Here is a 26,958-nt window from a genome sequence, read left to right as displayed (position 1 = left end):
CTGATAATAATCCCGATATTGACACCAGCACTGATAATAATCCCGATATTGACACCAGCACTGATAATAATCCCGATATTGACACCGACACTGATAATAATCCCGATATTGACACCGGCACTGATAATAATCCCGATATTGACACCGACACTGATACTATCGCTGATACCAACACTCTCAATTTTGATACTGATACCAGTTTGATGCTACAGCCAATAAACAATGGAAGAAATAAAGACCGTGAGATTCAGAGGTTTGTGAGGGAGCTCCCATTAACCTGTTGCCATAATGTTCCTTGTCCACACTTCAGATTTGCTTGGATTTAGTTTATTCAAAGACAGGTGTGAAACACAAGGAACAGACATTTCCCCCCAAGAAATACATAAATCCCTTGGAATGGGAGACACTAGTGGAGTTTGAAAGCTCTGTGCAAAATTCTGCAATCGCAGGGTTAAATCAAACAATTTAAAGCAAAAGAAAATACTATTGTACCGTCAGATTGTCAGAATTTGTTTTAATGATGTGCTAAATTGTCACTCTTGCCGTATAATTATGGAAGAACAGCTGCTTGGAATAAATCGACCTACCGCTCGTCTTCCTGCCACTCACCCAGCAGCAGGTCCCGGAATCGATACCGAGGAGGGAGGGAGAGAACATCTTTTTCCAGCTCCATCATCTTCAGCGTCAGATTTCAGTTTCTTAACAGACCCAGGGTTCCAAAGGGTCTTTTAACTCCAGTAAACAAATTGCCCAGCTGCTACCTCCCGAGCCTGGCTTCAAACTCTGCCTCCTTTCAAAGAAACAAATAAGAGTTTTAAAACAATTTTATAATTTAAGAGAAAGCGGAGACTAAGGTTCTGCTGGGCTGCTGCAGGATGACGAGGAGCAAAAGGCTTTTTCGCTTTTCAGAAGATGCTCATTACAACTGCTACTTAGTAGAGCCCCTGTTGAGCGAGAGACAAGAGGCAATGTGTGGCTTACAGCAGAGACATCATCTCCAAGCTCTGTGCATCTTTCTTACACACACAGCTGGAAATAGCCAACAGAATGCATAATGTGCAAGAATCCAAACAATAAGCTGTCCTTTGGGCTTGGATTTAGGGCAGCACAGCCTCTCACCCCTTGCAGACTGCCTCAGACCGACCGGTTCCACTATCACTTTGGCACAGGCTGAATTTCTGGCAGCATAAGATGTTCAGTTAGGAATGAGAGAGAGAATATTATCACCAAGGGGATGATCAACAAAGCAGTGACACAACAGACTGTTAATCACCATTAGTTTGAAAAACAAAAGCAGAAATGGCTTCTTGTCATTTAATAAGAATTACCCAGATTTTATGTTGTTGCCCAATCATTTCATGCCAATCATCTCTTGATTCTCAATTGATAAACTTATAAAGATTAAATGACAAACATTAACCCTCTGTGTGCCCAGTGTCACAGATCAGTGCAGCGGCTGCTGCTCATCGTCAACTTCTGTTGGCAAAGAACAAAACCGCATGAAGCTGACAGTAGATGATAGATAAATAATACTTAAGCTCGCAGGCTCTGTGAGTTTCTGCAGTAAGTAGCTGAGCCACAGAGAGGTTCAATATCCCAGATTCCATCTCCGGGCTGTGTTGAGATAGCTGGCTTCAGCTGAGGGAACAGTTGAGCTTACAATTGGCCTCAGCACTCTTGTTAAGGTTGGGAAAAGTCAGCAAGGATTCCTGGTGTGTGTCGGTGTGTATCTGTGGTGTGTATGTCTGTATCTGTCTGTGTGTGTACATGTCGAGGGAGGGACCATGCTTGGCCAGGATCAGGATGGCTGTGATGGACCTGGCCATGTTTAACAGTCTGCTGAAGGATATAGACTCTGGGTCCACGTTACTGCATGGATCAAGAATCTGGGCCGGAAACTGAATTATGGGACAATAACATATCCTGGAGAAATTGCAGGGCTGCTGGTATCTTCAGTGGTTATGGTGATGGATGGATACTGGCAGTGACTGCTGATTCCTGTGGCAGTGGTTACTATGGCTGATGATTAGCGTAATTGATGGTTACTATGGTCAGTGGTTGATGATTAGTATAATTGATGGTTACTGTGGTCAGTGGTTGATTGTTAGTATAATTGATGGTTACTGTGGTTGATTGTTAGTATAATTGATGGTTACTGTGGTCAGTGGTTGATTGTTAGTATAACTGACGGTTACTGTGGTTGATTGTTAGTTAGTATAATTGATGGTTATTGTGGTTGATGATTAGTATAATTGATGGTTACTGTGGTTGATGATTAGTATAATTGATGGTTACTGTGGTCAGTGGTTGATGATTAGTATAATTGATGGTTACTGTGGTCAGTGGTTGATGATTAGTATAATTGATGGTTACTGTGGTCAGTGGTTGATGATTAGTATAATTGATGGTTACTTGGTCAATGGTTACTGTTTTTGATGTTACTGTAACATAGTTACTGTAGTTATTGGGATATAGGAGTCAATGGTTCCCATGAATGGTGGGTCACTTTGGTCAATGATTACTATTGTTGACAATTACTGTGATCAACAGTTATTTTTCCTGATAGTTACTGAGATCGATGGTTACTCTGAGTTAGTGCACACTGTGGCTGATTGACCAAGGGAGCCATCTCTCCCACTGGTTGGGGAAATTGTAAAACTCTCGGCTGCATCATGTCCCACACATTAGACTGACCATTGGGGTCACTAAATGAATTATTCCTTTGTTCTGTTACTGGCAGCTGTAAAACAGTTGGATGTGAAGGGTTTTTAAATGCGACATATTTTCACACATTTAATGTGGTGAGTACATTAACCTTTTCTCCCTTTTTTAAAAACTTAATTTTAATGTTGATTTTGGTTCTATTAGTCTCTGTGGAAACCGCTACTGGCTCCAACTACACCATCCAGTGGAGCGAGTCACACTGCGTGTGGTTACAGTGCACACAACCACAAACCTTCATATACGGGCAAGACAATTGCTCACAAGCCCATAAGCACCTTTTGTGATAATTCTGTGCTCCATGTTCAGAAATTCAAGCCACTCCCTGGCTGGAATACACAGGTGTCTCTCTCTCCTCGCACTGCGTGGGGTCCGACCCCGGGCTCCCACCGCGTGGGGTCCGACCCCGGGCTATCACCGCGGGGGGTCCGACCCCGGGCTCCCACCGCGCGGGGTCCGACCCCGGGCTCCCACCGCGGGGGGTCCGACCCCGGGCTATCACCGCGGGGGGTCCGACCCCGGGCTCCCACCGCGCGGGGTCCGACCCCGGGCTCCCACCGCGCGGGGTCCGACCCCGGGCTCCCACCGCGCGGGGTCCGACCCCGGGCTCCCACCGCGCGGGGTCCGACCCCGGGCTCCCACCGCGGGGGGTCCGACCCCGGGCTATCACCGCGCGGGTCCGACCCCGGGCTATCACCGCGCGGGGTCCGACCCCGGGCTCCCACCGCGGGGGGTCCGACCCCGGGCTCCCACCGCGGGGGGTCCGACCCCGGGCTATCACCGCGCGGGTCCGACCCCGGGCTATCACCGCGCGGGGTCCGACCCCGGGCTCCCACCGCGGGGGGTCCGACCCCGGGCTCCCACCGCGCGGGGTCCGACCCCGGGCTCCCACCGCGGGGGGTCCGACCCCGGGCTATCACCGCGCGGGGTCCGACCCCGGGCTATCACCGCGCGGGGTCCGACCCCGGGCTCCCACCGCGCGGGGTCCGACCCCGGGCTCCCACCGCGCGGGGTCCGACCCCGGGCTATCACCGCGGGGGGTCCGACCCCGGGCTCCCACCGCGCGGGGTCCGACCCCGGGCTATCACCGCGGGGGGTCCGACCCCGGGCTATCACCGCGCGGGGTCCGACCCCGGGCTATCACCGCGGGGGGTCCGACCCCGGGCTCCCACCGCGGGGGGTCCGACCCCAGGCTGGGAGTCCATGCCCTGGGTTTGGGAAAGAATTTTTTTTTAACCAAGGTTCCTGTTCCTCATCGCTAGCTAGTGGCTCCCAGTAAAAAGGGAGTCTATGTTGGGTGAAGATATGAACGGGCTCAGCTGTGATGTCCCCACAGTTGAATATCTTAGTGACAGTCTTTGTGAAGAATGAGCACTTTGGTGAGCAAGTGTCAGCACTTTTAGAGGAGAAGATTTAATTTGGGCTGGAGCGTTAGGCTCACCTGTCACATTACAGTCGAGCAGATTGGAACAGGAAGCAGTGGTGCGAGTTGGGACCCTTCTGGTTGGAGTTTATTACCGTTAAACCCTTTGCTGCACCTTTACGTAGAAGCTCCAGTCTCGGCCTGTTCGCTATCACAACGCTCTGGGAAACAATCCATCACAGAGGCATTACGCTGGGAGCCAAGGTATCACCAGACTCGGGACAGGTCCCACGGCTTCATATTCTTATGTCAGGAGTTAGATCCAACCAACTTACAGTAAGGATCCTCCGGCCATCCCTTCCCACCTCCCCGAGCACCCTGAACACCATGAGCTTCAGGCAGACACAGGCCAGCACCAGTGTACTCCGAGAGTCAGGTGCTGGAATGTGTGTAACGCACTGCAGACTGATGAAGCATTTCTTAAAAATCACTTTTATTTTCAAAAATATATTAGACAGCGATACAACATGGGTGATTGCAACAGTGCTGTGACCACTCAGTTCACAAACACCTTGATTCTGGAGTCAGAGTGACTCACACGTGATCCTGACATTAATGAATTCGTAGTTAAGAGTGTTGAGTGAGCCCACTGGCCCTCTCACTGCCTGCTGCCAATCCTCACCCACCATCAGGCTCCTTATTAAACTCATGGACCGAGCCTGAGCCCAGGCACACTCGCCAACTAACAGTGAGTCCAGGCACACTCGCCAACTAACAGTGAGTCCAGGCACACTCGCCGACTAGCAGTGAGTCCAGACACACTCGCCGACTAGCAGTGAGCCCAGGCACACTCGCCGACTAGCAGTGAGCCCAGACACACTCGCCGACTAACAGTGAGCCCAGACACACTCGCCGACTAACAGTGAGCCCAGGCACACTCGCCAACTAACAGTGAGTCCAGGCACACTCGCCGACTAGCAGTGAGCCCAGGCACACTCGCCGACTAGCAGTGAGCCCAGACACACTCGCCGACTAGCAGCGAGCCCAGACACACTCGCCGACTAGCAGCGAGCCCAGACACACTCGCCGACTAACAGTGAGCCCAGACACACTCGCCGACTAACAGTGAGCCCAGACACACTCGCCGACTAACAGTGAGCCCAGGCACACTCGCCGACTAACAGTGAGCCCAGGCACACTCGCCGACTAGCAGTGAGCCCAGACACACTCGCCGACTAGCAGTGAGCCCAGACACACTCGCCGACTAGCAGTGAGCCCAGGCACACTCGCCGACTAGCAGTGAGTCCAGACACACTCGCCAACTAACAGTGAGCCCAGGCACACTCGCCGACTAACAGTGAGCCCAGGCACACTCGCCGACTAGCAGTGAGTCCAGACACACTCGCCGACGAACAGTGAGTCCAGACACACTCGCCGACTAACAGTGAGTCCAGACACACTCGCCGACTAGCAGCGAGCCCAGGCACACTCGCCGACTAGCAGTGAGCCCAGGCATACTCGCCGACTAGCAGTGAGTCCAGACACACTCGCCGACTAACAGTGAGCCCAGACACACTCGCCGACTAGCAGTGAGCCCAGGCACACTCGCCGACTAGCAGTGAGTCCAGACACACTCGCCGACTAACAGTGAGTCCAGGCACACTCGCCAACTAACAGTGAGCCCAGGCACACTCGCCGACTAGCAGCGAGCCCAGGCACACTCGCCAACTAACAGTGAGCCCAGGCACACTCGCCGACTAGCAGTGAGTCCAGACACACTCGCCAACTAACAGTGAGCCCAGGCACACTCGCCGACTAACAGTGAGCCCAGACACACTCGCCGACTAGCAGCGAGCCCAGACACACTCGCCGACTAGCAGCGAGCCCAGGCACACTCGCCGACTAACAGTGAGCCCAGGCACACTCGCCGACTAACAGTGAGCCCAGACACACTCGCCGACTAACAGTGAGCCCAGACACACTCGCCGACTAGCAGTGAGTCCAGACACACTCGCCGACTAACAGTGAGCCCAGGCACACTCGCCGACTAGCAGTGAGCCCAGACACACTCGCCGACTAGCAGCGAGCCCAGGCACACTCGCCGACTAACAGTGAGCCCAGACACACTCGCCGACTAACAGTGAGCCCAGGCACACTCGCCGACTAACAGTGAGCCCAGACACACTCGCCGACTAGCAGTGAGCCCAGGCACACTCGCCGACTAGCAGTGAGCCCAGACACACTCGCCGACTAACAGTGAGCCCAGACACACTCGCCGACTAACAGTGAGCCCAGGCACACTCGCCAACTAACAGTGAGTCCAGGCACACTCGCCGACTAGCAGTGAGCCCAGGCACACTCGCCGACTAGCAGTGAGCCCAGACACACTCGCCGACTAGCAGCGAGCCCAGACACACTCGCCGACTAGCAGCGAGCCCAGACACACTCGCCGACTAACAGTGAGCCCAGACACACTCGCCGACTAACAGTGAGCCCTGACACACTCGCCGACTAACAGTGAGCCCAGGCACACTCGCCGACTAACAGTGAGCCCAGGCACACTCGCCGACTAGCAGTGAGCCCAGACACACTCGCCGACTAGCAGTGAGCCCAGACACACTCGCCGACTAGCAGTGAGCCCAGGCACACTCGCCGACTAGCAGTGAGTCCAGACACACTCGCCAACTAACAGTGAGCCCAGGCACACTCGCCGACTAACAGTGAGCCCAGGCACACTCGCCGACTAGCAGTGAGTCCAGACACACTCGCCGACGAACAGTGAGTCCAGACACACTCGCCGACTAACAGTGAGTCCAGACACACTCGCCGACTAGCAGCGAGCCCAGGCACACTCGCCGACTAGCAGTGAGCCCAGGCATACTCGCCGACTAGCAGTGAGTCCAGACACACTCGCCGACTAACAGTGAGCCCAGACACACTCGCCGACTAGCAGTGAGCCCAGGCACACTCGCCGACTAGCAGTGAGTCCAGACACACTCGCCGACTAACAGTGAGTCCAGGCACACTCGCCAACTAACAGTGAGCCCAGGCACACTCGCCGACTAGCAGCGAGCCCAGGCACACTCGCCAACTAACAGTGAGCCCAGGCACACTCGCCGACTAGCAGTGAGTCCAGACACACTCGCCAACTAACAGTGAGCCCAGGCACACTCGCCGACTAACAGTGAGCCCAGACACACTCGCCGACTAGCAGCGAGCCCAGACACACTCGCCGACTAGCAGCGAGCCCAGGCACACTCGCCGACTAACAGTGAGCCCAGGCACACTCGCCGACTAACAGTGAGCCCAGACACACTCGCCGACTAACAGTGAGCCCAGACACACTCGCCGACTAGCAGTGAGTCCAGACACACTCGCCGACTAACAGTGAGCCCAGGCACACTCGCCGACTAGCAGTGAGCCCAGACACACTCGCCGACTAGCAGCGAGCCCAGGCACACTCGCCGACTAACAGTGAGCCCAGACACACTCGCCGACTAACAGTGAGCCCAGGCACACTCGCCGACTAACAGTGAGCCCAGACACACTCACCGACTAGCAGCGAGCCCAGACACACTCACCGACTAACAGTGAGCCCAGACACACTCACCGACTAGCAGCGAGCCCAGACACACTCACCGACTAACAGTGAGCCCAGGCACACTCGCCGACTAGCAGCGAGTCCAGACACACTCGCCGACTAACAGTGAGCCCAGACACACTCGCCGACTAACAGTGAGCCCAGACACACTCGCCGACTAACAGTGAGCCCAGACACACTCACCGACTAACAGTGAGCCCAGGCACACTCGCCAACTAACAGTGAGCCCAGACACACTCGCCGACTAGCAGCGAGTCCAGACACACTCGCCGACTAACAGTGAGCCCAGACACACTCACCGACTAACAGTGAGCCCAGACACACTCACCGACTAACAGTGAGCCCAGACACACTCGCCGACTAGCAGTGAGCCCAGACACACTCGCCGACTAGCAGTGAGCCCAGACACACTCGCCGACTAACAGTGAGCCCAGACACACTCACCGACTAACAGTGAGCCCAGACACACTCGCCAACTAACAGTGAGCCCAGACACACTCGCCAACTAACAGTGAGCCCAGACACACTCACCGACTAACAGTGAGCCCAGGCACACTCGCCGACTAACAGTGAGCCCAGGCACACTCGCCAACTAACAGTGAGCCCAGACACACTCACCGACTAACAGTGAGCCCAGACACACTCGCCAACTAACAGTGAGCCCAGACACACTCGCCGACTAGCAGTGAGCCCAGGCACACTCGCCGACTAGCAGTGAGTCCAGACACACTCGCCGACTAGCAGTGAGCCCAGGCACACTCGCCGACTAGCAGTGAGTCCAGACACACTCGCCGACTAGCAGTGAGCCCAGACACACTCGCCGACTAGCAGTGAGCCCAGGCACACTCGCCGACTAGCAGTGAGTCCAGACACACTCGCCGACTATCAGTGAGCCCAGGCACACTCGCCGACTAGCAGTGAGCCCAGACACACTCGCCAACTAACAGTGAGCCCAGGCACACTCGCCGACTAGCAGTGAGCCCAGACACACTCGCCAACTAGCAGCGAGTCCAGGCACACTCGCCGACTAGCAGTGAGCCCAGACACACTCGCCGACTAACAGTGAGCCCAGGCACACTCGCCGACTAGCAGTGAGCCCAGGCACACTCGCCAACTAACAGTGAGCCCAGGCACACTCGCCGACTAGCAGTGAGCCCAGGCACACTCGCCGACTAGCAGCGAGCCCAGACACACTCGCCGACTAGCAGTGAGCCCAGACACACTCGCCGACTAGCAGTGAGTCCAGACACACTCGCCGACTAGCAGTGAGTCCAGACACACTCGCCGACTAGCAGTGAGTCCAGGCACACTCGCCGACTAGCAGTGAGCCCAGGCACACTCGCCGACTAGCAGTGAGTCCAGACACACTCGCCGACTAGCAGTGAGTCCAGGCACACTCGCCGACTAGCAGCGAGCCCAGGCACACTCGCCGACTAGCAGTGAGTCCAGACACACTCACCGACTAGCAGTGAGCCCAGGCACACTCGCCGACTAGCAGCGAGCCCAGACACACTCGCCGACTAGCAGTGAGTCCAGGCACACTCACCGACTAGCAGCGAGTCCAGACACACTCGCCGACTAGCAGTGAGCCCAGGCACACTCGCCGACTAGCAGTGAGTCCAGACACACTCGCCGACTAGCAGTGAGTCCAGGCACACTCGCCGACTAGCAGCGAGTCCAGGCACACTCGCCGACTAGCAGCGAGTCCAGGCACACTCGCCGACTAGCAGCGAGCCCAGGCACACTCGCCGACTAGCAGCGAGTCCAGACACACTCGCCGACTAGCAGCGAGTCCAGACACACTCGCCGACTAGCAGCGAGTCCAGGCACACTCGCCGACTAGCAGCGAGTCCAGGCACACTCGCCGACTAGCAGCGAGTCCAGGCACACTCGCCGACTAGCAGCGAGTCCAGGCACACTCGCCGACTAGCAGTGAGTCCAGACACACTCGCCGACTAGCAGTGAGCCCAGGCACACTCACTCACTGACACCACAGTGCCCTCTGACACTCACTGACCGCTCCGTGCTGCCTGAGGATTACAAAAAATTTCAAGGTCAAAGGAGGAGCATTTCTCTGCGTAGTGATATCACAAATCCTCATCAAACAAGCCGTAACCATGGACATACACCGCCTCGCACAACATCTGGGGAATCGGAGGCTCATTTCCTGCTGGAAGGTGTCCCTTTCCCTTCAGATGTCATGAGGCGAGACCCTCACCTTCACACAGCAACAAGTGCTGGGAAGACAGGAGTTTCCCTGATTCCGATCCCTCTATTCCAGTGTAACATTGACAGTGCTGAGCGCATCAACAGCCCAGCGAGGGTATTGTTCCGCATTCCTGTACATCCTCTTCATGAACTGCTGAATGAAGACTGGGAATCGTCCCTGTTGAATACTCTCACGGATTGAGTGCATCAGGTTCAGCTGCAAAACATAAGAAAATGCCTTAGAAACAAAACCAAAACCGATGAACTCCCGAGTGCAATAATGAGTCCGTCAGAGCAGGAAGATCATAGGATCCAGCCCTGATGTACTGAGTGTTCAGGGATGCCGCTGTTACCAATGGTGCCCTGCGATGGAGCGCAGAGAAGCTGCCAGGCTTCCTGCTGCTGATCGCTTTCTTCGGAATGTGCACATGGCCAAACATCAAAAGAATAAATGTTCTTCATAGTGATACTCACACATGAAAAATGGTCATTTAACCAAGGTACTGGAAGCAGCCGGCAACTGCAGCACCGTGAGTGAGTACCATCAGGAAAGGGGAAAAAACTGTGGAGAGACACGCACCAACAGCGCGAGCCCCCTGCGCCAACAGCGCGAGCCCCCTGCGCCAACAGCGCGAGCACCACACAGCACAGAGTCAGCACTTTCAGGAAAGGGGAGAGACAGGTAGCAACAACATGGGCACCTTTGTTTGATTTTAATAATTTTGTGTCATCAAGGTGAAGGATGGTAGTTGGGTACACGGAACACTTTCCATTTCAGGTACTCACTGTCTCATCAAACACTCCCAGGGCAGGTACAGCACGGGTTAGATACAGAATAAAGCTCCCTCTACACTGTCCCATCAAACACTCCCAGGGCAGGTACAGCACGGGTTAGATACAGAGTAAAGCTCCTCACCTGCCAACTGCTCTCACTCACCTGGTAGGCGATATTGTGGACGGTAATGTGGTGGAGGGCGGCAGTGTCACTCCTGAACAGGGCGTGGAGGAATGCGCGAGTGTACCTGCCAAAGAGAGAAGAGCGGCTTAGGCAGATTAACAAGATAGCTGGGGGTAGCAGCTCCCCTCTGACCCCAAGTCCCAAAAGGCGAATTTCTTGTTTCCTGCAAAATTCTGCCCCCCTCCCCTGAAGGTACTGACTCTGCCTGGGGTGCAGTTCCAAAGGTGCATGCTGCTCTCCAATACCTTGTTCAAATGGCCATTCTTCATGTTTGAGTCTACACAGGCGGTTTATTATAGATGGTATCAAGGCTGAGCCCGATCTTGATCTCACCCGATACCCGTACACACGCACACACTTTCCAGCAGGAGTCACAGGAAACTTCCTCTAACCCAGGGGCTAAGGCTAATTGTATCACCTTAAATGCTGCTCAGCTGAGGTCAGCAAACTTAGCATGGACTGGGGATCGAACCAGGCACCTTTTGGTCTGCAGGGCTCAGAAAACAAGTAGAGAGGGCATTCACCCACAGTCACCTCCAGGCAGCAGCTGACCAGTGATGAGCAGATTGCAATCAGCCACCCATTCTCTTACCTCTTACACGTAGGACAGGAGCAGTCCTCATCGATGGGCTTGAAATCCTTGGCATATTGTCTGTGTTTCAGCTGCAGAGAACCCCAGGGAACGAGCGCAGATCCAAACCGCTGAGAGATCAGAGGGGAGAGATTAGACCAGAGCTGAAGCGAGCAATTAACAGCAACTACAGTGACAGGAGGCAGCTAACCTTCAGCCTGAGGATGTAGTGGCTCAGAGACTCCCCAATGCCCCGTATTGGCTCCATGCAGGGACTGTGTTCCTGATCTCAACATTCCCATCGCCCCAAAACCCAGGGGGACACCTGATTGGACAAGGTCTCCCCAGGGGGACATTTCTCACTCACCAAGGCCAACAGGCTCTAACTGTCTTCACCTCCGGCTTGAACCTTGAACCAGCAAAGATTATTTGATCCATTCTCAGTCTCCCTGTGCCACACCACACTCTGCCCAACCGGCCATGGTTATCAGTCTCTTGCTAGATCTCCTGTCACAGCTTACAAAGCCTCTCTAATTAGCCCTAAATCGCAGCGTATTGAGGTGCCTTGGAAGGTCCTGTGCATCTTTTGGTCCGACCCAATTCTCTCCTCAACCTTTAGACCAACAACCTGCTCTCAAGATTCTACAAAAGCTGCTCTAAGGACAGAAAACAATGATACAATCACACCTCATCGGGTCTCCCACAAGTAAAGGATTTCATATCCAACCAGCTGAGCTCGCCTGTTGTTACAAACAAAAAAATCCTTACCGCAGTCCGAGTGGGGAACACACAGTCAAACATGTCACAGCCCAGAGCCACACACACCACGAGATCCGTCGCATATCTGGGGAGAGAGAGGACCAGAGATTTTAAATACATATTGCACAGTGTTCTCATCTCTTTCATCTGTTAGACTGTACATATGGTGAGAAGGTGGTTAGATTGGGTTGTGGGATATATACACACCATCATAATTTTTGGGAATAAGAATATCCCTCAACCCCACCTTCTCACCATATCCATAGAAAGTAAGATGAATTTTTTTCTTCCTTTAATTCCAGTTGCTTGTTACTTGATTCAATTGATGTGGAGAATGGAGATGCTCATCGAGCCAGAGGTGGCCTGTGATCTGCTCTCCGTGCACTGACAGCAGGATTTTAAAATAAGCCGGCCAGCGGTTGTATCAATGGTCCACAGTTCACAAGCTCCTCTTTCAGTGGCAGATAGCACCCATGCCCACCCCACCTCCTTCCGATTCCACAGGCAGGTACTGACTGGCCTTGCAGTATAGCTGCCAGAAAGCCCTGGTCAGCTATGTTCACTCCCGCTTACAGTTGCCAGTGCTGAGTCTGTTTTATGTCCCAATGATCAACTCAGTTCTAGCCCCAGGGTTTTGTGATGAGAGCTTCTCATTTAAAATGCTCAAACTCCCAATGTGAATTTCCAACAGGAAGCCCACCCCAGAGGGAAACACACAGCATTGTTCAGTAGTACCACTGATATATATACACATGTGCACAGGCACAGGCAGGCAGGCAGAGTCACGCACACGGGCACAGGCAGGCAGAGTCACGCACAACGGGCACAGGCAGACAGTCACGCACACGGGCACAGGCAGGCAGAGTCACGCACAACGGGCACAGGCAGACAGTCACGCACACGGGCACAGGCAGGCAGAGTCACGCACACGGGCACAGGCAGACAGTCACGCACACGGGCACAGGCAGGCAGAGTCACGCACAACGGGCACAGGCAGACAGAGTCACGCACAACGGGCACAGGCAGACAGAGTCACACACACAGGCACAGGCAGACAGAGTCACACACAACGGGCACAGGCAGGCAGAGTCACGCACACAAACTGTCTCGTACCCCACTCCCATCAGGTAGCGTGGCTTTTCCCGTGGAAGGTAATCCGTGCTGAGTGTCACCATTCTCCAGAAATGGTCCTTCTCCTCTCCACCACTCAGTCCCCCGATGGCAAAACCAGGCACTTCACGCTTGATCATCTCTGAAATCATAAAGCAAATATGAATAGTGAGAAAAGGAGAGGCCAGCAATGGGCATGGAGACAGCACAAGCCAGGCTCAGCATCAGTACACAGAAAGGAGCATACAATCAATATCAGACACTGACAGCCAGTGAGCACGAGAGGGGTCAGTGTGGCAGGGTAGACCCACCTCACCTGGGCATCACCAGGAGGCACAGAATAGGCATGGGGAGGGGCAACGATTGGTGGAATAACTAATGTATCATCCATTGGAAGATCAGGTCAAATGATCCATTGTACCCCCTTCCCCTCCCGCCCGCCCCGCACCCCCCCTCGCGCCTCCCCCTCCCCCCACCCACCTCCCCCCTCCCGCCTCCCCCCACCCACCTCCCCCTCCCCCCACCCGCCTCCCCCCCCACCCGCGCCTCCCCCACCCGCCTCCCCTCCCCCACCCGCCTCCCCCCCACCCCGCTCGCGCCTCCCCCACCCGCCTCCCCCCACCCCCCCGCTCGCGCCTCCCCCACCTGCCTCCCCTCCCCCACCCGCCTCCCCCCACCCCCCCGCTCGCGCCTCCCCCCACCCCCCCATCCCCCCTCCCCCCCTCCACAAGTTGCTGATTTGTGCTCATTGTTTGTCATTTCCCTGCAGAGACAGAAGAGAGAAGCTAACTAGCCAGAGAGAGCTCGATGTCAGCACAACTCAATAACCAGGGGGCATAGATTTAAAGTAATTGGTAGAGGATTAGCGGGAAGCTGAGGAGAACTTTATTCACCCAGAGGGTGGTGGGGGTCTGGAATTCATTACCTGAGAGGGTGGTAGAGGCAGAAACCCTCATCACATTTAAAAGGTACTTGGATGTGCAGCTGAAGTGCCGTAACCTACAGGGCTACACTAAGTGCTGGAAAGTGGGATTAGGCTGGCTAGCTCTTTCTCGATCGGCACAGACACGATGGGGCGAATGGCCTCCTTCTGTGCCGTAAATTTTTCTATGTTTCTATGTAATTCCAACACAACATTGACCAACTGCTTAGAGAGCAGCCAGGAGCAGGTCAACAGCAGAGCCTGTTATAAAACAAGGCAACGAGAGGTGTCAATCAGCATCAATGTAAAAACATTTTTACAAAAAGAAATCTCCAGTTTAAAATCTAAATACAGCAGAAAAATTACAAGATCGAAGCCTCACCTTTCAGACATTTCTTACGCAGTTCAGCATCCAGACCACCCTGAATAATCGCAAACAGGTTCTGCTGGGCTGGATTCTTGTTTGCTGCAATGCAGCGATCCAGCCACCGGACAGACCTGAGAGAGAGAGAGAGAGAGAGAGAGAGACAGAGTTACTGCCACCGGACAGACCTGGGAGAGAGAGAGAGAGAGAGACAGAGTTACTGCCACCAGACAGACCTGAGAGAGAGAGGGAGTTACTGCCACCAGGCAGACCTGAGAGAGAGAGACAGAGTTACTGCCACTGGACAGACGAGAGAGAGAGAGAGAGAGAGAGAGAGAGAGAAAGAAAAAAGAATTACTGCCACCGGACTGACCTGAGAGAGAAAGAGTTACTGCCACTCAGAACAGATATGTGAGAGAGTGCGCATGCACAAGAGCGAGTGTGACAGGATGAGTGGACGTGTCAGAGTGAGAGTGAGTGTGTGCCACTGTGAGCGTGAGAGTGTGTAAGAGTGAATGTGTGTGTCAGTCAGTGTTAGAATGTGCATGTTAATGTGTGAGAATGAGTGTAATAGTGAATGTGAGAGCTAATGAGAGTGAAAATGAGTGTGTGAGCATGTATGCATATATTTGTGTTTGTTTCAGGCTTATAGTTCAAAAAGGAAAGGAGGGCTGGATTGGACTGTTGGAAACGAAGAGGGCAAGTACATAATGTAAGGATTCAAAATCATCGAGGAAACAGCAACCATAACATAATGATGTTCGATATGAGAAATGGAAAAGAGAAGAAAGAGCCAAATATAAAGGCCCCTGACTGGAATAAGACCAATTTCAATGAGATGGGAGAAAGGAGTAGAAGGATATGTTGATAGGGGTAGATGAAGTAAGGTCGGGGGGGGGTCGGGGGGGGGGGGGGGGGGGGGTAGGGGAGGAGGCTCATGTGGACCGTAAACACCGTCTTAGAGCAGTTGGGCCGAATGGCCTGTTTCTGTGCTGTAAATTCTATGTATGTAATAAAGAAAAAATACGTGGAGCTCAAAATGGAAAAGGCCCTGGGCCACGATGGCTGGACCCTAAAACAGCGAGAGACGTCAGAGAGGGAGTAGAAGAGGCTCTGACCACAATCTTTCAAACACTGCTGGATATGGAAGTTGTGACAAAGGACGAGAGGGATGTCAGTGTAACCCTTCTATTCAAAAAGAGAGAAAGGAATAAACCAAGTAACTAAAGACCAGTCAGGTTAACAACAGCAGCAGATAAACTTCTAGAGGTCACAATACAGGATAAAATGAATACTCACCTAGAAAGACAAGGATTAATTAAGGACAGCCAGGAGGAATTTGTAAAAGGCAAGTTGTGTCTGACAAATTTAATGGAGTTCTTTGAGGAAATAAGAGTGTATGGATAAAGGAAATGCAGTGAATGTTGTGTATATGATTTTTAAAAGGAGTTCGTCAAAGTGCCACATAGGAGGCTTGTTGATAAAATTAAGGCACATTGTGTGAAAGGGAATGTGGCAGCATGGTCAGAAATATGGTTAAAGGACAGGAAGCAGAAAGTTATGGTTAATGGATGTTTTTTGGACTGGAGGGATGAAAGCAGTGGTATCCCCAGGGGTCAGTGTTGGGACCATTGCTCTCTTCAATTATATATAAATGATTCGGACTTGGGTCTGAGGGTGCACGGTATCAAAATTTGCTGACGGCATCAACAGGAAGCGCGGTTAACTGTGAAATAGGCTGTATGTGACGTCTGGACGAGAGACAGGTTAGCGGATCAGGCAGATAGATGTCAGATTAAATTTAATACAGAAAAATGTGAGGCGATACATTTTAGGAGAAAGAATATATATAATAAATGGTAAAACTTTAAAATGAGCAGAGAAGCAAAAAGCCTTAGCGGTGTCAAAGAGCATTTGGGATCCCGGGTTTTATAAAAAAGGGTACAGAGTACAAAAGGGTACTAAAGGCCCTGGAAATAGTGGATGCATTGGTGATCATCTTCCAAAATTCCATAGACTCTGGAACAGTTCCTACAGATTGGAGGGTGGCAAATGTAACCCCACTATTTAAAAAAGGAGGGAGAGAAAAAACAGGGAATTACAGACCAGTCAGCTTAACATCAGTAGTGGGGAAAATGCTAGAGTCAATTGTAAAAGATGTGATAACAGGACACTTGGAAGGCATTAACGGGATTGGACAAAGTCAGCATGGGTTTATGAAAGGGAAATCATGCTTAACAAATCTACCGGAGTTTTTTGAGGATGTAACTAGTAGAATAGATAGGGGAGAACCAGTGGATGTGGTGTATTTGGATTTTCAGGAGGCTTTTGATAAGGTCCCACTCAAGAGGTTAGTGTGCAAAATTAAAGCACATGGGATTGAGGGGGAATATACTGGCATGGATTGAGAATTGGTTGACAGACAGGAAACAGAGTGTAGGAATAAACGGGTCTTTTAACCGGGTGGCAGGCAGTGACTAGTGGGGTACCGCAGGAATCAGTGCTTGGGCCCCAGCTATTCACAATATATATCAATAATTTGGATGAGGGAACTAAATGTAACATTTCCAAGTTTGCAGACAACACAAAGCTGGGGTGGAATGTGAGCTGTGAGGAGGACGCAAAGAGGCTCCAATGTGATTTAGACAAGTTGGTTGAGTGGGCAAGAACATGGCAGATGCAGTATAATGTGGATAAATGTGAGGTTATTCACTTTGGTTGTAAAAACAGAAAGGCAGATTATTATCTGAATGGTGATAGATTGGGAAAAGGGGAGGTGCAACGAGACCTGGGTGTCCTTGTACACTAGTCGCTGAAAGCAAGCATTCTGGTGCAGCAAGCAGTTAGGAAGGCGAATGGTATGTTGGCCTTCATTGCAAGAGGATTTGAGTACAGGAGCAGGGATGTCTTACTGCAGTTATACAAGGCCTTGGTGAGACCACATCTGGAGTATTGTGTGCAGTTTTGGTCTCCTTATCTGAGGAAGGATGTCCTTGCCATGGAGGGAGTGCAATGAAGGTTTACCAGACTGATTCCTGGGATGGCAGGACTGACGTATGAGGAGAGATTGGGTCGACTAGGCCTGTATTCACTAGAGTTTAGAAGAATGAGAGGTGATCTCATCGAAACACATAAAATTCTAACAGGACTAGACAGACTAGATGCAGGGAGGATGTTCCCGATGGCTGGGGAGTCCAGAACCAGGGGTCACAGTCTCAGGATACGGGGGATGCCGTTTAGAACCGAGATGAGGAGAAATTTCTTCACTCGGGGGTGGTGAACCTGTGGAATTCTCTACCACAGAAGGCAGTGGAGGCCAAGTCATTAGATGTATTCAAGAAGGAGATAGATATATTTCTTAATGCTAAAGGGATCAAGGGATATGGAGAAAAAGCCGGAACAGGGTACTGAGTTCGACGATCAGCCATGATCATTTTGAATGGCGGAGCAGGCCCGAAGGGCCGAATGGCCTACTCTTGCTCCTATTTTCTATGTTTCTAAAGCGAAGAGGCAATGCTAAACCTTCACAAATCATTGGTTAGGTCAATGTTTAAATATTGTGTCCAGTTTAGGGAGCCTTACTTTAGGGAGGTTGGAGGTTGCAGAAAAGATTCATTAAAATAGTATCAGAGTTGAGAGGCAAAGAGGAAAGACAAGAGAAATTGGGGCTCTTTTCATTCAAACAGAGAAGGTTAAGAGGAGATCTGACAGAGGTGTTCAAAGTTGTAAGGGGTTTTCACGAGGTAAATTGGGAGAAACTATTTCCACTGCTCAATGAGTTGCTAACTTAAGATCATCATCAAAAGAACAGAGAGGTTAGGGGGAAATGGTTTTACCCAGAAGGTCGTAATGCCCAGCCAGAAACAGTGAAGGAAGGAGAATCTATAATAGCTTTTAAGAGGCAAGTGGATAAATATTTTAAATAGTAAAATTTAAAGAGTTTGTGGAAAGAGCAGGGGAAAGAGATTAATTGGAGAACCCGCATCAGCACAATGGGCTGAATGGCCCCTTCTGCACTGTAAAATTCTGTAATTCTAACCACGAGTGTGCACACAGAAACAGAGTTACAGCCACATATCAGCAAACCTACAAGTGCTGGAAATCTGAAATAAAAATAAATTGCTGGAAATACACAGATCAGTCAGTGTCTGTGGAGAGAAGAGAGATCAACATTTGCATTGTGCACCTTTCAACAGCACATAAAGAGAGACAGAGTTACAGAGACAGCCAGCAAACAGTCTGTGGGACACAAAGGTCATAATAACAAGCATACAAGGCAGTTTCCCCACAAATAACTCACTTACTGACTGAAAGACCTTGTGTGAGTGGTGAGAGGTATTCCCACTGACCTGTACATGGCTTCCTCCACTCTGGGGCCTGACACTGTACTGCTCACAACATCGTCCAACTGCATCATGATGTCTGAACCTAGCTCAGCAACGAGAGCAAGAGAGAGAGACAAGTAACAATCCAGGAATAGAATCTCTCCACATTTCCCCCCTGCCCCTCCCCCCACTGCACCCCATTACCCCAATGCACCCCACCCCCACTGTATCCCTCCCTCCCCCCACTGCACCCTGCCCCATCCGTTCCCCCACTGCACCCGCACCCCTCCCCCCCACTGCAGCCTTCCCTCCCCCCACTGCACCCCCATCCCTCCCTCCCCCCACTGCACCCCCATCCATCCCTCCCCCCACTGCACCCCCATCCCTCCCTCCCCCCACTGCACCCCCATCCCTCCCTCCCCCCACTGCACCCCCATCCATCCCTCCCCCCACTGCACCCCCATCCCTCCCTCCCCCCACTGCACCCCCATCCCTCCCTCCCCCCACTGGACCCCCATCCCTCCCCCCACTGCACCCCCATCCCTCCCTCCCCCCAACCCCCATCCCTCCCCCCACTGCACCCCCATCCCTCCCTCCCCCCACTGCACCCCCATCCCTCCCTCCCCCCACTGCACCCCCATCCCTCCCTCCCCCCACTGCACCTCCAATCCTTTCTTTCTCACTTCCTTTTATAACACTGACCTCTTCCTTTAATCATAATGCATTGGGATTACACCTGGGTAACATCACAAGGATTATCGATAAATCCAGCAATCTGAGCACCTGGATACCTTGACCCAGAGTTAGTTCATCCGTCAGTCCTGTCATCACTGAGCTTTACTCAGCTACATAAACAATCCCTGTCTGTCTCCAAATGTAACAACAGAACTGTGGCTGTGACTGACTGATTGAAGGTCCCCAGATAGTTACCGAGAGCATTCTGTATTTCAATAGATTTCTCTGGTGACAGAAGAATCTCCTTCCCATCATAAGGAGAGCAGAAACGCACTCCTTCCTCTGTCACATCTGCCAACTCCACCAAAGACACCATCTGGAAGCCACCACTATCCTGCAAGGAGAAGGGATGTAAACCAGCAGCAGAGAGACATCCATCCACCAGACACCCGCTGACAAATCAGGTTGTCCCTCACACACTCGCCCACCTGCTATGCATTTATAGATTTCCCTGGTTTTATTTCAGATTGTGTTCTTTTTCTTGTTATGTAAGGGCAGGGGAATGTCCAGGAAACAGTGACCATAATACAAATAGGTCTAATATAACAACTTACCTTTATATAGAGCATTTAACATAGTAAAACGTCCCAAGGCGCTTCACGGGAGCGTATCAATTAACACGAGCCATAGAAGGAGATATTAGGACAGGTGAACAAAAGCTTGATCAAAGAGGGAGGTTTCAAGGAGCGTCTTCAAGGAGGAGAGAGAGACGGAGAGGTTCAGGGAGGGAGTTCCAGCATTTAGGGCCTTGGCAGCTGAAGGAGGGATTGGATTATGAAAAGCGAATATGTAAATTGGACATGTTCTCACTGGAAAAGAGGAGGTTGAAAGGTGATAGGCTTTCTGTTTTTAGGATTCTAAAGGGACTGGATACTGTAGACCATGAGAAGCTGTTTCACCTTGTCCAGAACAGTAGAACCAAAGGACACGGCCTGTGCTCGAAGGGGGTAAATTCAAATCTAATCTGCAGAAACAATATTTCAGTGAGCGAGTGATCAATCTATTGAAGGACTCCCTGGGGAGACGGTGGGAGCAGTTAGTATTGATTCATTCAAATGCAAATTAGAAAGATTTCTTTCATAATAACATTTTGGGATCCAGTATATGAGTAATTTGAGACATGACGTGTGGTTAAGTGTAACAGGCTTGGGAGCAACAGGTGACTTTGGACCTGTGGTTCCCAAAACTCTCCATCACTGGGGGTTTTCCTTGCATCATGTCTGGGTCTGTTGGAGACTAATTGATAGAGATTGATTACTATGATTAGTCAACAATCCGTTATCGTTGTATCATTAGAATTACATAGAATATACAGCACAGAAACAGGCCATTCGGCCCAACAGATCTATGCCAGTGTTTATGCTCCACACGAGCCTCCTCCCTCCCTACTTCATCTCACCCTATCAGGATATCCTTCTATTCCTTTCTCCCTCATGTGTTTATCTAGCTTCCCCTTAAATGCAGCTGTGCTATTCGCCTCAACTACTTCATGTGGGAGCGAGTTCCACATTCTCACCACTCTCTGGGTAAAGAAGTTTCTCCTGAATTCCCGATTAGATTTATAAGTGAATATCTTATATTTAAGGCCTCCCCCTCAAGTGGAAACATCTTCTCTACATTTACCCTATCAAACCCTTTCATAATCTTAAAGACTTCGATCAGGTCATCCCTCAGTCTTCTCTTTTCCAGAGAAAAGAGCCCCAGCCTGCTCAATCTTTCCTGATAGGTATAACCTCTCAGTTCTGGTAAATCTTTTTTGCACCTTCTCCAGTGCCTCTATATCCTTTCTATAATTTAGAGACCAGAACTGTTCACAGTACTCCAAGTGTGGTCTAACCAAGGTTCTAAACATGTTTAGCATAACTTCTCTGCTTTTCAATTCTATCCCTCTAGAAATGAACCTCAGTGTTTGGTTTGCTTTTTTATGGCCTTATTAACCTGCGTCGCTACTTTTAGTGATTTGTGTATTTGTACCCCCAGATCCCTCTGCTCCTCTACCCCATTTAGACTCTTATTATGCAAGCAGTATGTGGCCTCCTTATTCTTCCCACCAAAATGTAATACCTCACACTTATCTATATTGAAATTCATTTGCCAATTACACGCCCATTCTGCAAGTTTATTAATGTCTTCCTGTCCTCCTCGGTATTAACTACACCTCCCAATTTGGTGTCGCCCGCAAATTTTGAAATTGTACTTCCGATTCCCGAGTCCAAATTGTTGATGTAAATAGTGAACAACAGAGGTCCCAGCACCGATCCCTGTGGAACACCACTTCCCACCTTTTGCCAGTCTGAGTAACCACCTTTAACCCCTACTCTGTTTTCTGTTTTGTAGCCAGCTTGCTATCCATTCTGCTATTTGTCCCCTGACTCCACATGTTCTGACCTTAATCATGAGTCTACTATACAGTACCTTATTGAAGGCCTTTTGAAAATCCAAATATATTACATCTGCTGCATTAGATGGTTGGTCAAGCATAACCTTCCCTTTTGAAATCTTGGCTGACTGTTCTTTATTATATTTTTGGTTTCTAGATGTTTTTCTATTACATCTTTGAGTATGGATTCCATTATCTTTCCTACCACCAACATTAAGGTAACTGGTCTATAGTTCCCTGGACTGGTTCCATCTCCCTTTTTAAATACAGGAATCACATTAACTGTCCACCAGTCCTCTCTTTTCTAATGAATTTTTATATAAATGTAATCGTGCCTCTGCTATCTCTTCCCTAGCTTCTTTTAATATGCACGGATGCAATCCATCCGGACCAGGGGTTTTATCCTCTCTAAGTTTGATTAGTTTATCAATTATCTGCCCCCTTTCTATCTTAAATGTCTTTATATCTTTGTTGATCTCTTCTTCTAATGTCATGCTAGTCTCCCTGATAAATTGAGACAAAGTAATTATTTAATTTTTCTGCCATTTCGCTGTCATTACCTGTGAGTTTATCTTGTGCATCCTTAGTGGCCCTATCCCTATCCTGATTTTTCTTTTGTTATTTATGTGTCTGTAGAATACTTTATTATTTCTTTTTATATTCCTTGATAATTTAATTTTGTAGTTTCTCTTTGCCTTCCTAATTGTTTTTTTTAAACTTCTTTCCTAACTGTTTCATATTCCTTTTTGTCATTCTCTCCTTTATTGTCTCTGTACTCAGTGTTTGCCTTTTTCTTTAGTTTCAATTTTGCCTTTATTTCTTTATTCATCCAGTGTGTCATTACTGGCTAGTTTGTTCTTGATTTTAGTGGGATATATTTCTCCTGGACTCTACTGATCACCGTTTGAAATGTTTCCCACTGCTGTTCTATTTCTTTGTTTATCAGTAAATTTGTCTAGTTTATCATCATGCAACTACCAGGATGGTGGACGGTGAAGTCTATGGACCCAAGATAAAAAGGCTAGTGTCAATGATAGAGAGAAACATTGCATCTAAGTAGCAGTTCTCTAAAGTGCACATTATCTCTGGTGTTAAATGGTTCCGTTAAACACTCACCGTTAGCAACGCTCTCTTCCAGTTCATGAAACCATGCAGTCCATTTGCCTTTGCAATAAGTTCTGGCCCCTGAAAAGAAAGATTTGTCACAAGAGAGCAGGCTGTTGGTGCTGTGCATTGTGCTGGCTCAGTAACTGCTCTGCTCGGTGTAGTACTGAGTCTTAGGGAGCAGGAAGATCCCAGTTCCATTCTTGGTCTGTGCTGAGCCAGCTGATCTATCATTACCCTAAGCGCCCCAGGCTAAGCAGCAGGGAAAACAAGCCAGGGCTCATTCTCCATTGATAAAGAGAGAGAAAATTAAATACAAGAGTAAACTAGCAAGAAATACGTAAAAGGAAGACAGTTTAAGAAAGGAGAGAGAGGGAAACCAGGGAATTATAGACCTGTTAGCCTAATATCTGTTGTGGGGAAAATGCTGGAGTCTATAATAAAGGATAGGGTGACTGAACACCTCGAGAATTTTCAGTTAATCAGAGAGAGCCAGCATGGATTTGTGAAAGGTAGGTCGTGCCTGACAAACCTGATTGAATTTTTTGAAGAGATGACTAAAGTGGTGGACAGGGGAATGTCAATGGATGTTATTTATATGGACTTCCACAAGGCATTTGATAAGGTCCCACATAAAAGACTGTTGGCTAAGACAGAAGCCCATGGAATCGAGGGAAAAGTACGGACTTGGTTAGGAAGTTGGCTGAGCGAAAGGCGACAGAGAGTAGGGATAATGGGTAGGTACTCACATTGGCAGGATGTGACTAGTGGAGTCCCGCAGGGATCTGTCTTGGGGCCTCAATTATTCACAATATTTATTAACGACTTAGATGAAGGCATAGAAAGTCTAATATCTAAGTTTGCCAATGACACAAAGATTGGTGGTATTGTAAGCAGTGTAGATGAAAACATAAAATTACAAAGCGATATTGATAGATTAGGTGAATGGGCAAAACTGTGGCAAATGGAATTCAATGTAGACAAATGTGAGGTCATCCACTTTGGATCAAAAAAGGAGAGAACATGGTACTTTCTACTTTCTAAATGGTAAAAAGTTAAAAACAGTGGATGTCCAAAGGGACCTAGGGGTACAGGTACATAGATCATTGAAGTGTCATGAACAGGTGCAGAAAATAATCAAGAAGGCTAATGGAATGCTGGCCTTTATATTTAGAGGACGAGAGTACAAGGGGGCAGAAGTTATGCTGCAGCTATACAAAACCCTGGTTAGACCGCACCTGGAGTACTGTGAGCAGTTCTGGGCACCGCACCTTCGGAAGGACATATTGGCCTTGGAGGGAGTGCAGCGTAGGTTTACTAGAATGATACCAGGACTTCAAGGGTTAAGTTACGAGGAGAGATTACACAAATTGGGGTTGTATTCTCTGGAGTTTCGAAGGTTAAGGGGTGATCTGATCGAAGTTTATAAGATATTAAGGGGAACAGATAGGGTGGATAGAGAGAAACTATTTCCACTGGTTGGGGATTCTAGGAGTAGGGGGCACAGTCTAAAAATTAGAGCCAGACCTTTCAGGAGCGAGATTAGAAAACATTTCTACACACAAAGGATGGTAGAAGTTTGGAACTCTCTTCCGCAAACGGCAATTGATACCAGCTCAATTGCTAAATTTAAATCTGAGATAGATAGCTTTTTGGCAACCAAAGGTATTAAGGGATATGGGCCAAAGGCAGGTATATGGAGTTAGATCACAGATCAGCCATGATCTTATCAAATGGCGGAGCAGGCACGAGGGGCTGAATGGCCTACTCCTGTTCCTATGTTCCTAAAAGTAAACGTGGGCCTCTTGGAGGCGGAGACAGGAGAAATTATAATGGGGAATAAGGAAATGGCAGAGACGTTAAACAAATATTTTATATCTGTTTTCACAGTAGAAGACACAAAAAACATACCGGAAATAGTGGGGAACCAAGGAGCTAATGAGGGGTAGGAACTTAAAGCAATTAAGATTAGTAAAGAGAAAGAACTGGAGAAATTAATGGGACTAAAAGCCGACAAATCCCCAGGACCTGATGGCCGACATCCTATGGTTTTAAAAGAGGTGGCTGCAGAGATGGTGGATGCATTGGTTATCCGTAGACTCTAGAACTGACTCCATGGATCGGAATGTAGCAAATGTAACCCCGCTATTCAAGAAAGGAGGGAGAGAGAAAACAGGGAACTACAGGCCAGTTAGCCTGACATCAGTAGTAGGGAAAATGCTGGAATCCATTATTAAGGACATAGTAACAGGGCACTTCGAAAATCAGAATATGATTAGGCAGAGTCAACATGGTTTTATGAAAGGGAAATCGTGTTTGACAAATCTGAGATGAGGAGGAATTTCTTCACTCGGGGTTGTGAATCTTTGGAATTCTCTACCCCAGAGGCTGTGGAAGCTGAATCATTGAATATGTTCAAGGCTGAGATAGATGGATTTTTGGACTTGAGGGGAATGAAGGCAAGGGATTGGGGATCGGGCGGGAAAGTGGAGTTCACGTTGAAGATCAGCCATGATCTGATTGAATGGGGGAGCAGGGTCGAGGGGCCGAATGGCCGACTCCCGCTCCTATTGTGTCCCATCCTGAGAGCAAACACGGAGCGTGTGCCTGGGTCGCGGGTCGCGGGTCGCGGGGGTCAGGACCCTCCGCATTTGCAAACTTGGACAAACTGAGGGAATGGGGGGGGCGAGGGCTCGGTCAGGTTCCCCCCCTCTCCCCAGGCCCCGATCCCCCCCTCTCCCCAGGCCCCGATCCCCCCCTCTCCCCAGGCCCCGATCCCCCCCCTCCCCCCAGGCCCCGATCCCCCCCTCCCCCCTCTCTCCCCAGGCCCCGATCCCCCCCTCTCCCCAGGCCCCGATCCCCCCCCTCTCCCCAGGCCCCGATCCCCCCTCTCCCAGGCCCCGATCCCCCCCTCCCCCCAGGCCCCGATCCCCCCCCTCCCCCCTCTCTCCCCAGGCCCCGATCCCCCCCTCTCCCCAGGCCCCGATCCCCCCCTCCCCCCTCTCTCCCCAGGCCCCGATCCCCCCCTCTCCCCAGGCCCCGATCCCCCCCCCTCTCCCCAGGCCCCGATCCCCCCTCTCCCCAGGCCCCGATCCCCCCCTCTCTCCCCCCCCTCTCCCCCCCAGGCCCCTCTCCCCCCAGGCCCCTCTCCCCCCCCTCTCCCCCCAGGCCCCTCTCCCCCCCCCTCTCCCCCCAGGCCCCTCTCCCCAGGCCCCGATCCCCGGCTCTCTCACCGGCCGCATCCCCAGGTGGTAGGTGTTTCCCAAGCAGATCTGGCAGCCGAGCGCCTCAAGTTGCGACACCGCGATTCCCTTCAGCGTTCCCTGGGTCCCGACCGGCATAAAGACCGGGGTGTCGACGGCCTGATGCGGGAGCAGGAGGCGGCAGAGCCGGGCCCGGGTGACGGGGCACTCGGCCAGAGTGAGGAGCGAGAGCGGGGCCGCCATCGCCGGGGCGAAAGCGGAAACTGCGGAGCCCGTGGCAACCGGCGGGGGGAGGGGGGCCGACAGCTGCGGCCAACATCTGCCCGGCCCCCCCCCCGCCCAACATCTGCCCGCCCCCCCCCCCCCGCCCAACATCTGCCCGCCCCCCCCCCCCCGCCCAACATCTGCCCGGCCCGCCCCCCCCGCCCAACATCTGCCCCGGCCCCCCCCCGCCCAACATCTGCCCGGCCCCCCCCGCCCAACATCTGCCCGCCCCCTCCCCCCCCGCCCAACATCTGCCCGGCCCACCCCCCCCCGCCCAACATCTGCCCGGCCCCCCCCCGCCCAACATCTGCCCGGCCCCCCCCCGCCCAACATCTGCCCGGCCACCCCCCGCCCAACATCTGCCCGGCCC

At 51.2% G+C, this 26,958-nt stretch overlaps 1 protein-coding gene and 1 pseudogene across 2 annotated transcripts; both read right to left on the bottom strand.

Annotated features, from left to right (window-relative positions):
* LOC137304229 (potassium channel subfamily T member 2-like) overlaps nt 1-777 on the bottom strand; it is a 51,943-nt pseudogene extending 51,166 nt beyond the window's left edge.
* On the bottom strand, nt 708-26,654 carry qtrt1 (queuine tRNA-ribosyltransferase 1). Of its 2 annotated transcripts, XR_010958561.1 has the most exons (11): nt 26,355-26,654; nt 23,134-23,202; nt 19,833-19,971; nt 18,927-19,005; nt 14,596-14,711; nt 13,295-13,433; nt 12,191-12,266; nt 11,444-11,553; nt 10,831-10,915; nt 9,904-10,110; nt 708-790 (listed from the first exon to the last, which is right to left on the bottom strand). XR_010958561.1 is itself a non-coding variant. In XM_067972897.1 (10 exons), exons 1-10 carry the CDS (start codon nt 26,565-26,567, stop codon nt 9,958-9,960), a joined length of 1,179 nt encoding a protein of 392 aa, XP_067828998.1. In that variant the 5' UTR covers nt 26,568-26,654; the 3' UTR covers nt 9,284-9,957. The 2 variants fall into 2 exon arrangements, 1 of the variants encoding a protein (XP_067828998.1); XM_067972897.1 differs by lacking the exon at nt 708-790 and having other exon boundaries at nt 9,284-10,110.
* Between the last annotated feature and the right edge of the window lie 304 nt (nt 26,655-26,958).

The sequence above is a fragment of the Heptranchias perlo genome, chromosome 37 (assembly GCF_035084215.1).
Source record: "Heptranchias perlo isolate sHepPer1 chromosome 37, sHepPer1.hap1, whole genome shotgun sequence".
Lineage (NCBI taxonomy): Eukaryota > Metazoa > Chordata > Chondrichthyes > Hexanchiformes > Hexanchidae > Heptranchias > Heptranchias perlo.
Note: the sequence above shows the minus strand (reverse complement) of the source record. Positions and strands in the feature narration are given on the sequence as shown.

What these genes read in the sequence shown, in the direction of transcription:
- qtrt1 (XM_067972897.1), bottom strand. Translation starts at nt 26,567, where the DNA reads ATGGCGGCCCCGCTCTCGCTCCTCACTCTGGCCGAGTGCCCCGTCACC. An exon ending in GGAAGAGAGCGTTGCTAACG is followed by an intron (nt 19,972 to 23,133) that starts GTGAGTGTTTAA and finishes TTCTCCTTGCAG; the next exon opens with GATAGTGGTGGCTTCCAGAT. An exon ending in GTGGAGGAAGCCATGTACAG is followed by an intron (nt 14,712 to 18,926) that starts GTCAGTGGGAAT and finishes TCTCTCTCTCAG; the next exon opens with GTCTGTCCGGTGGCTGGATC.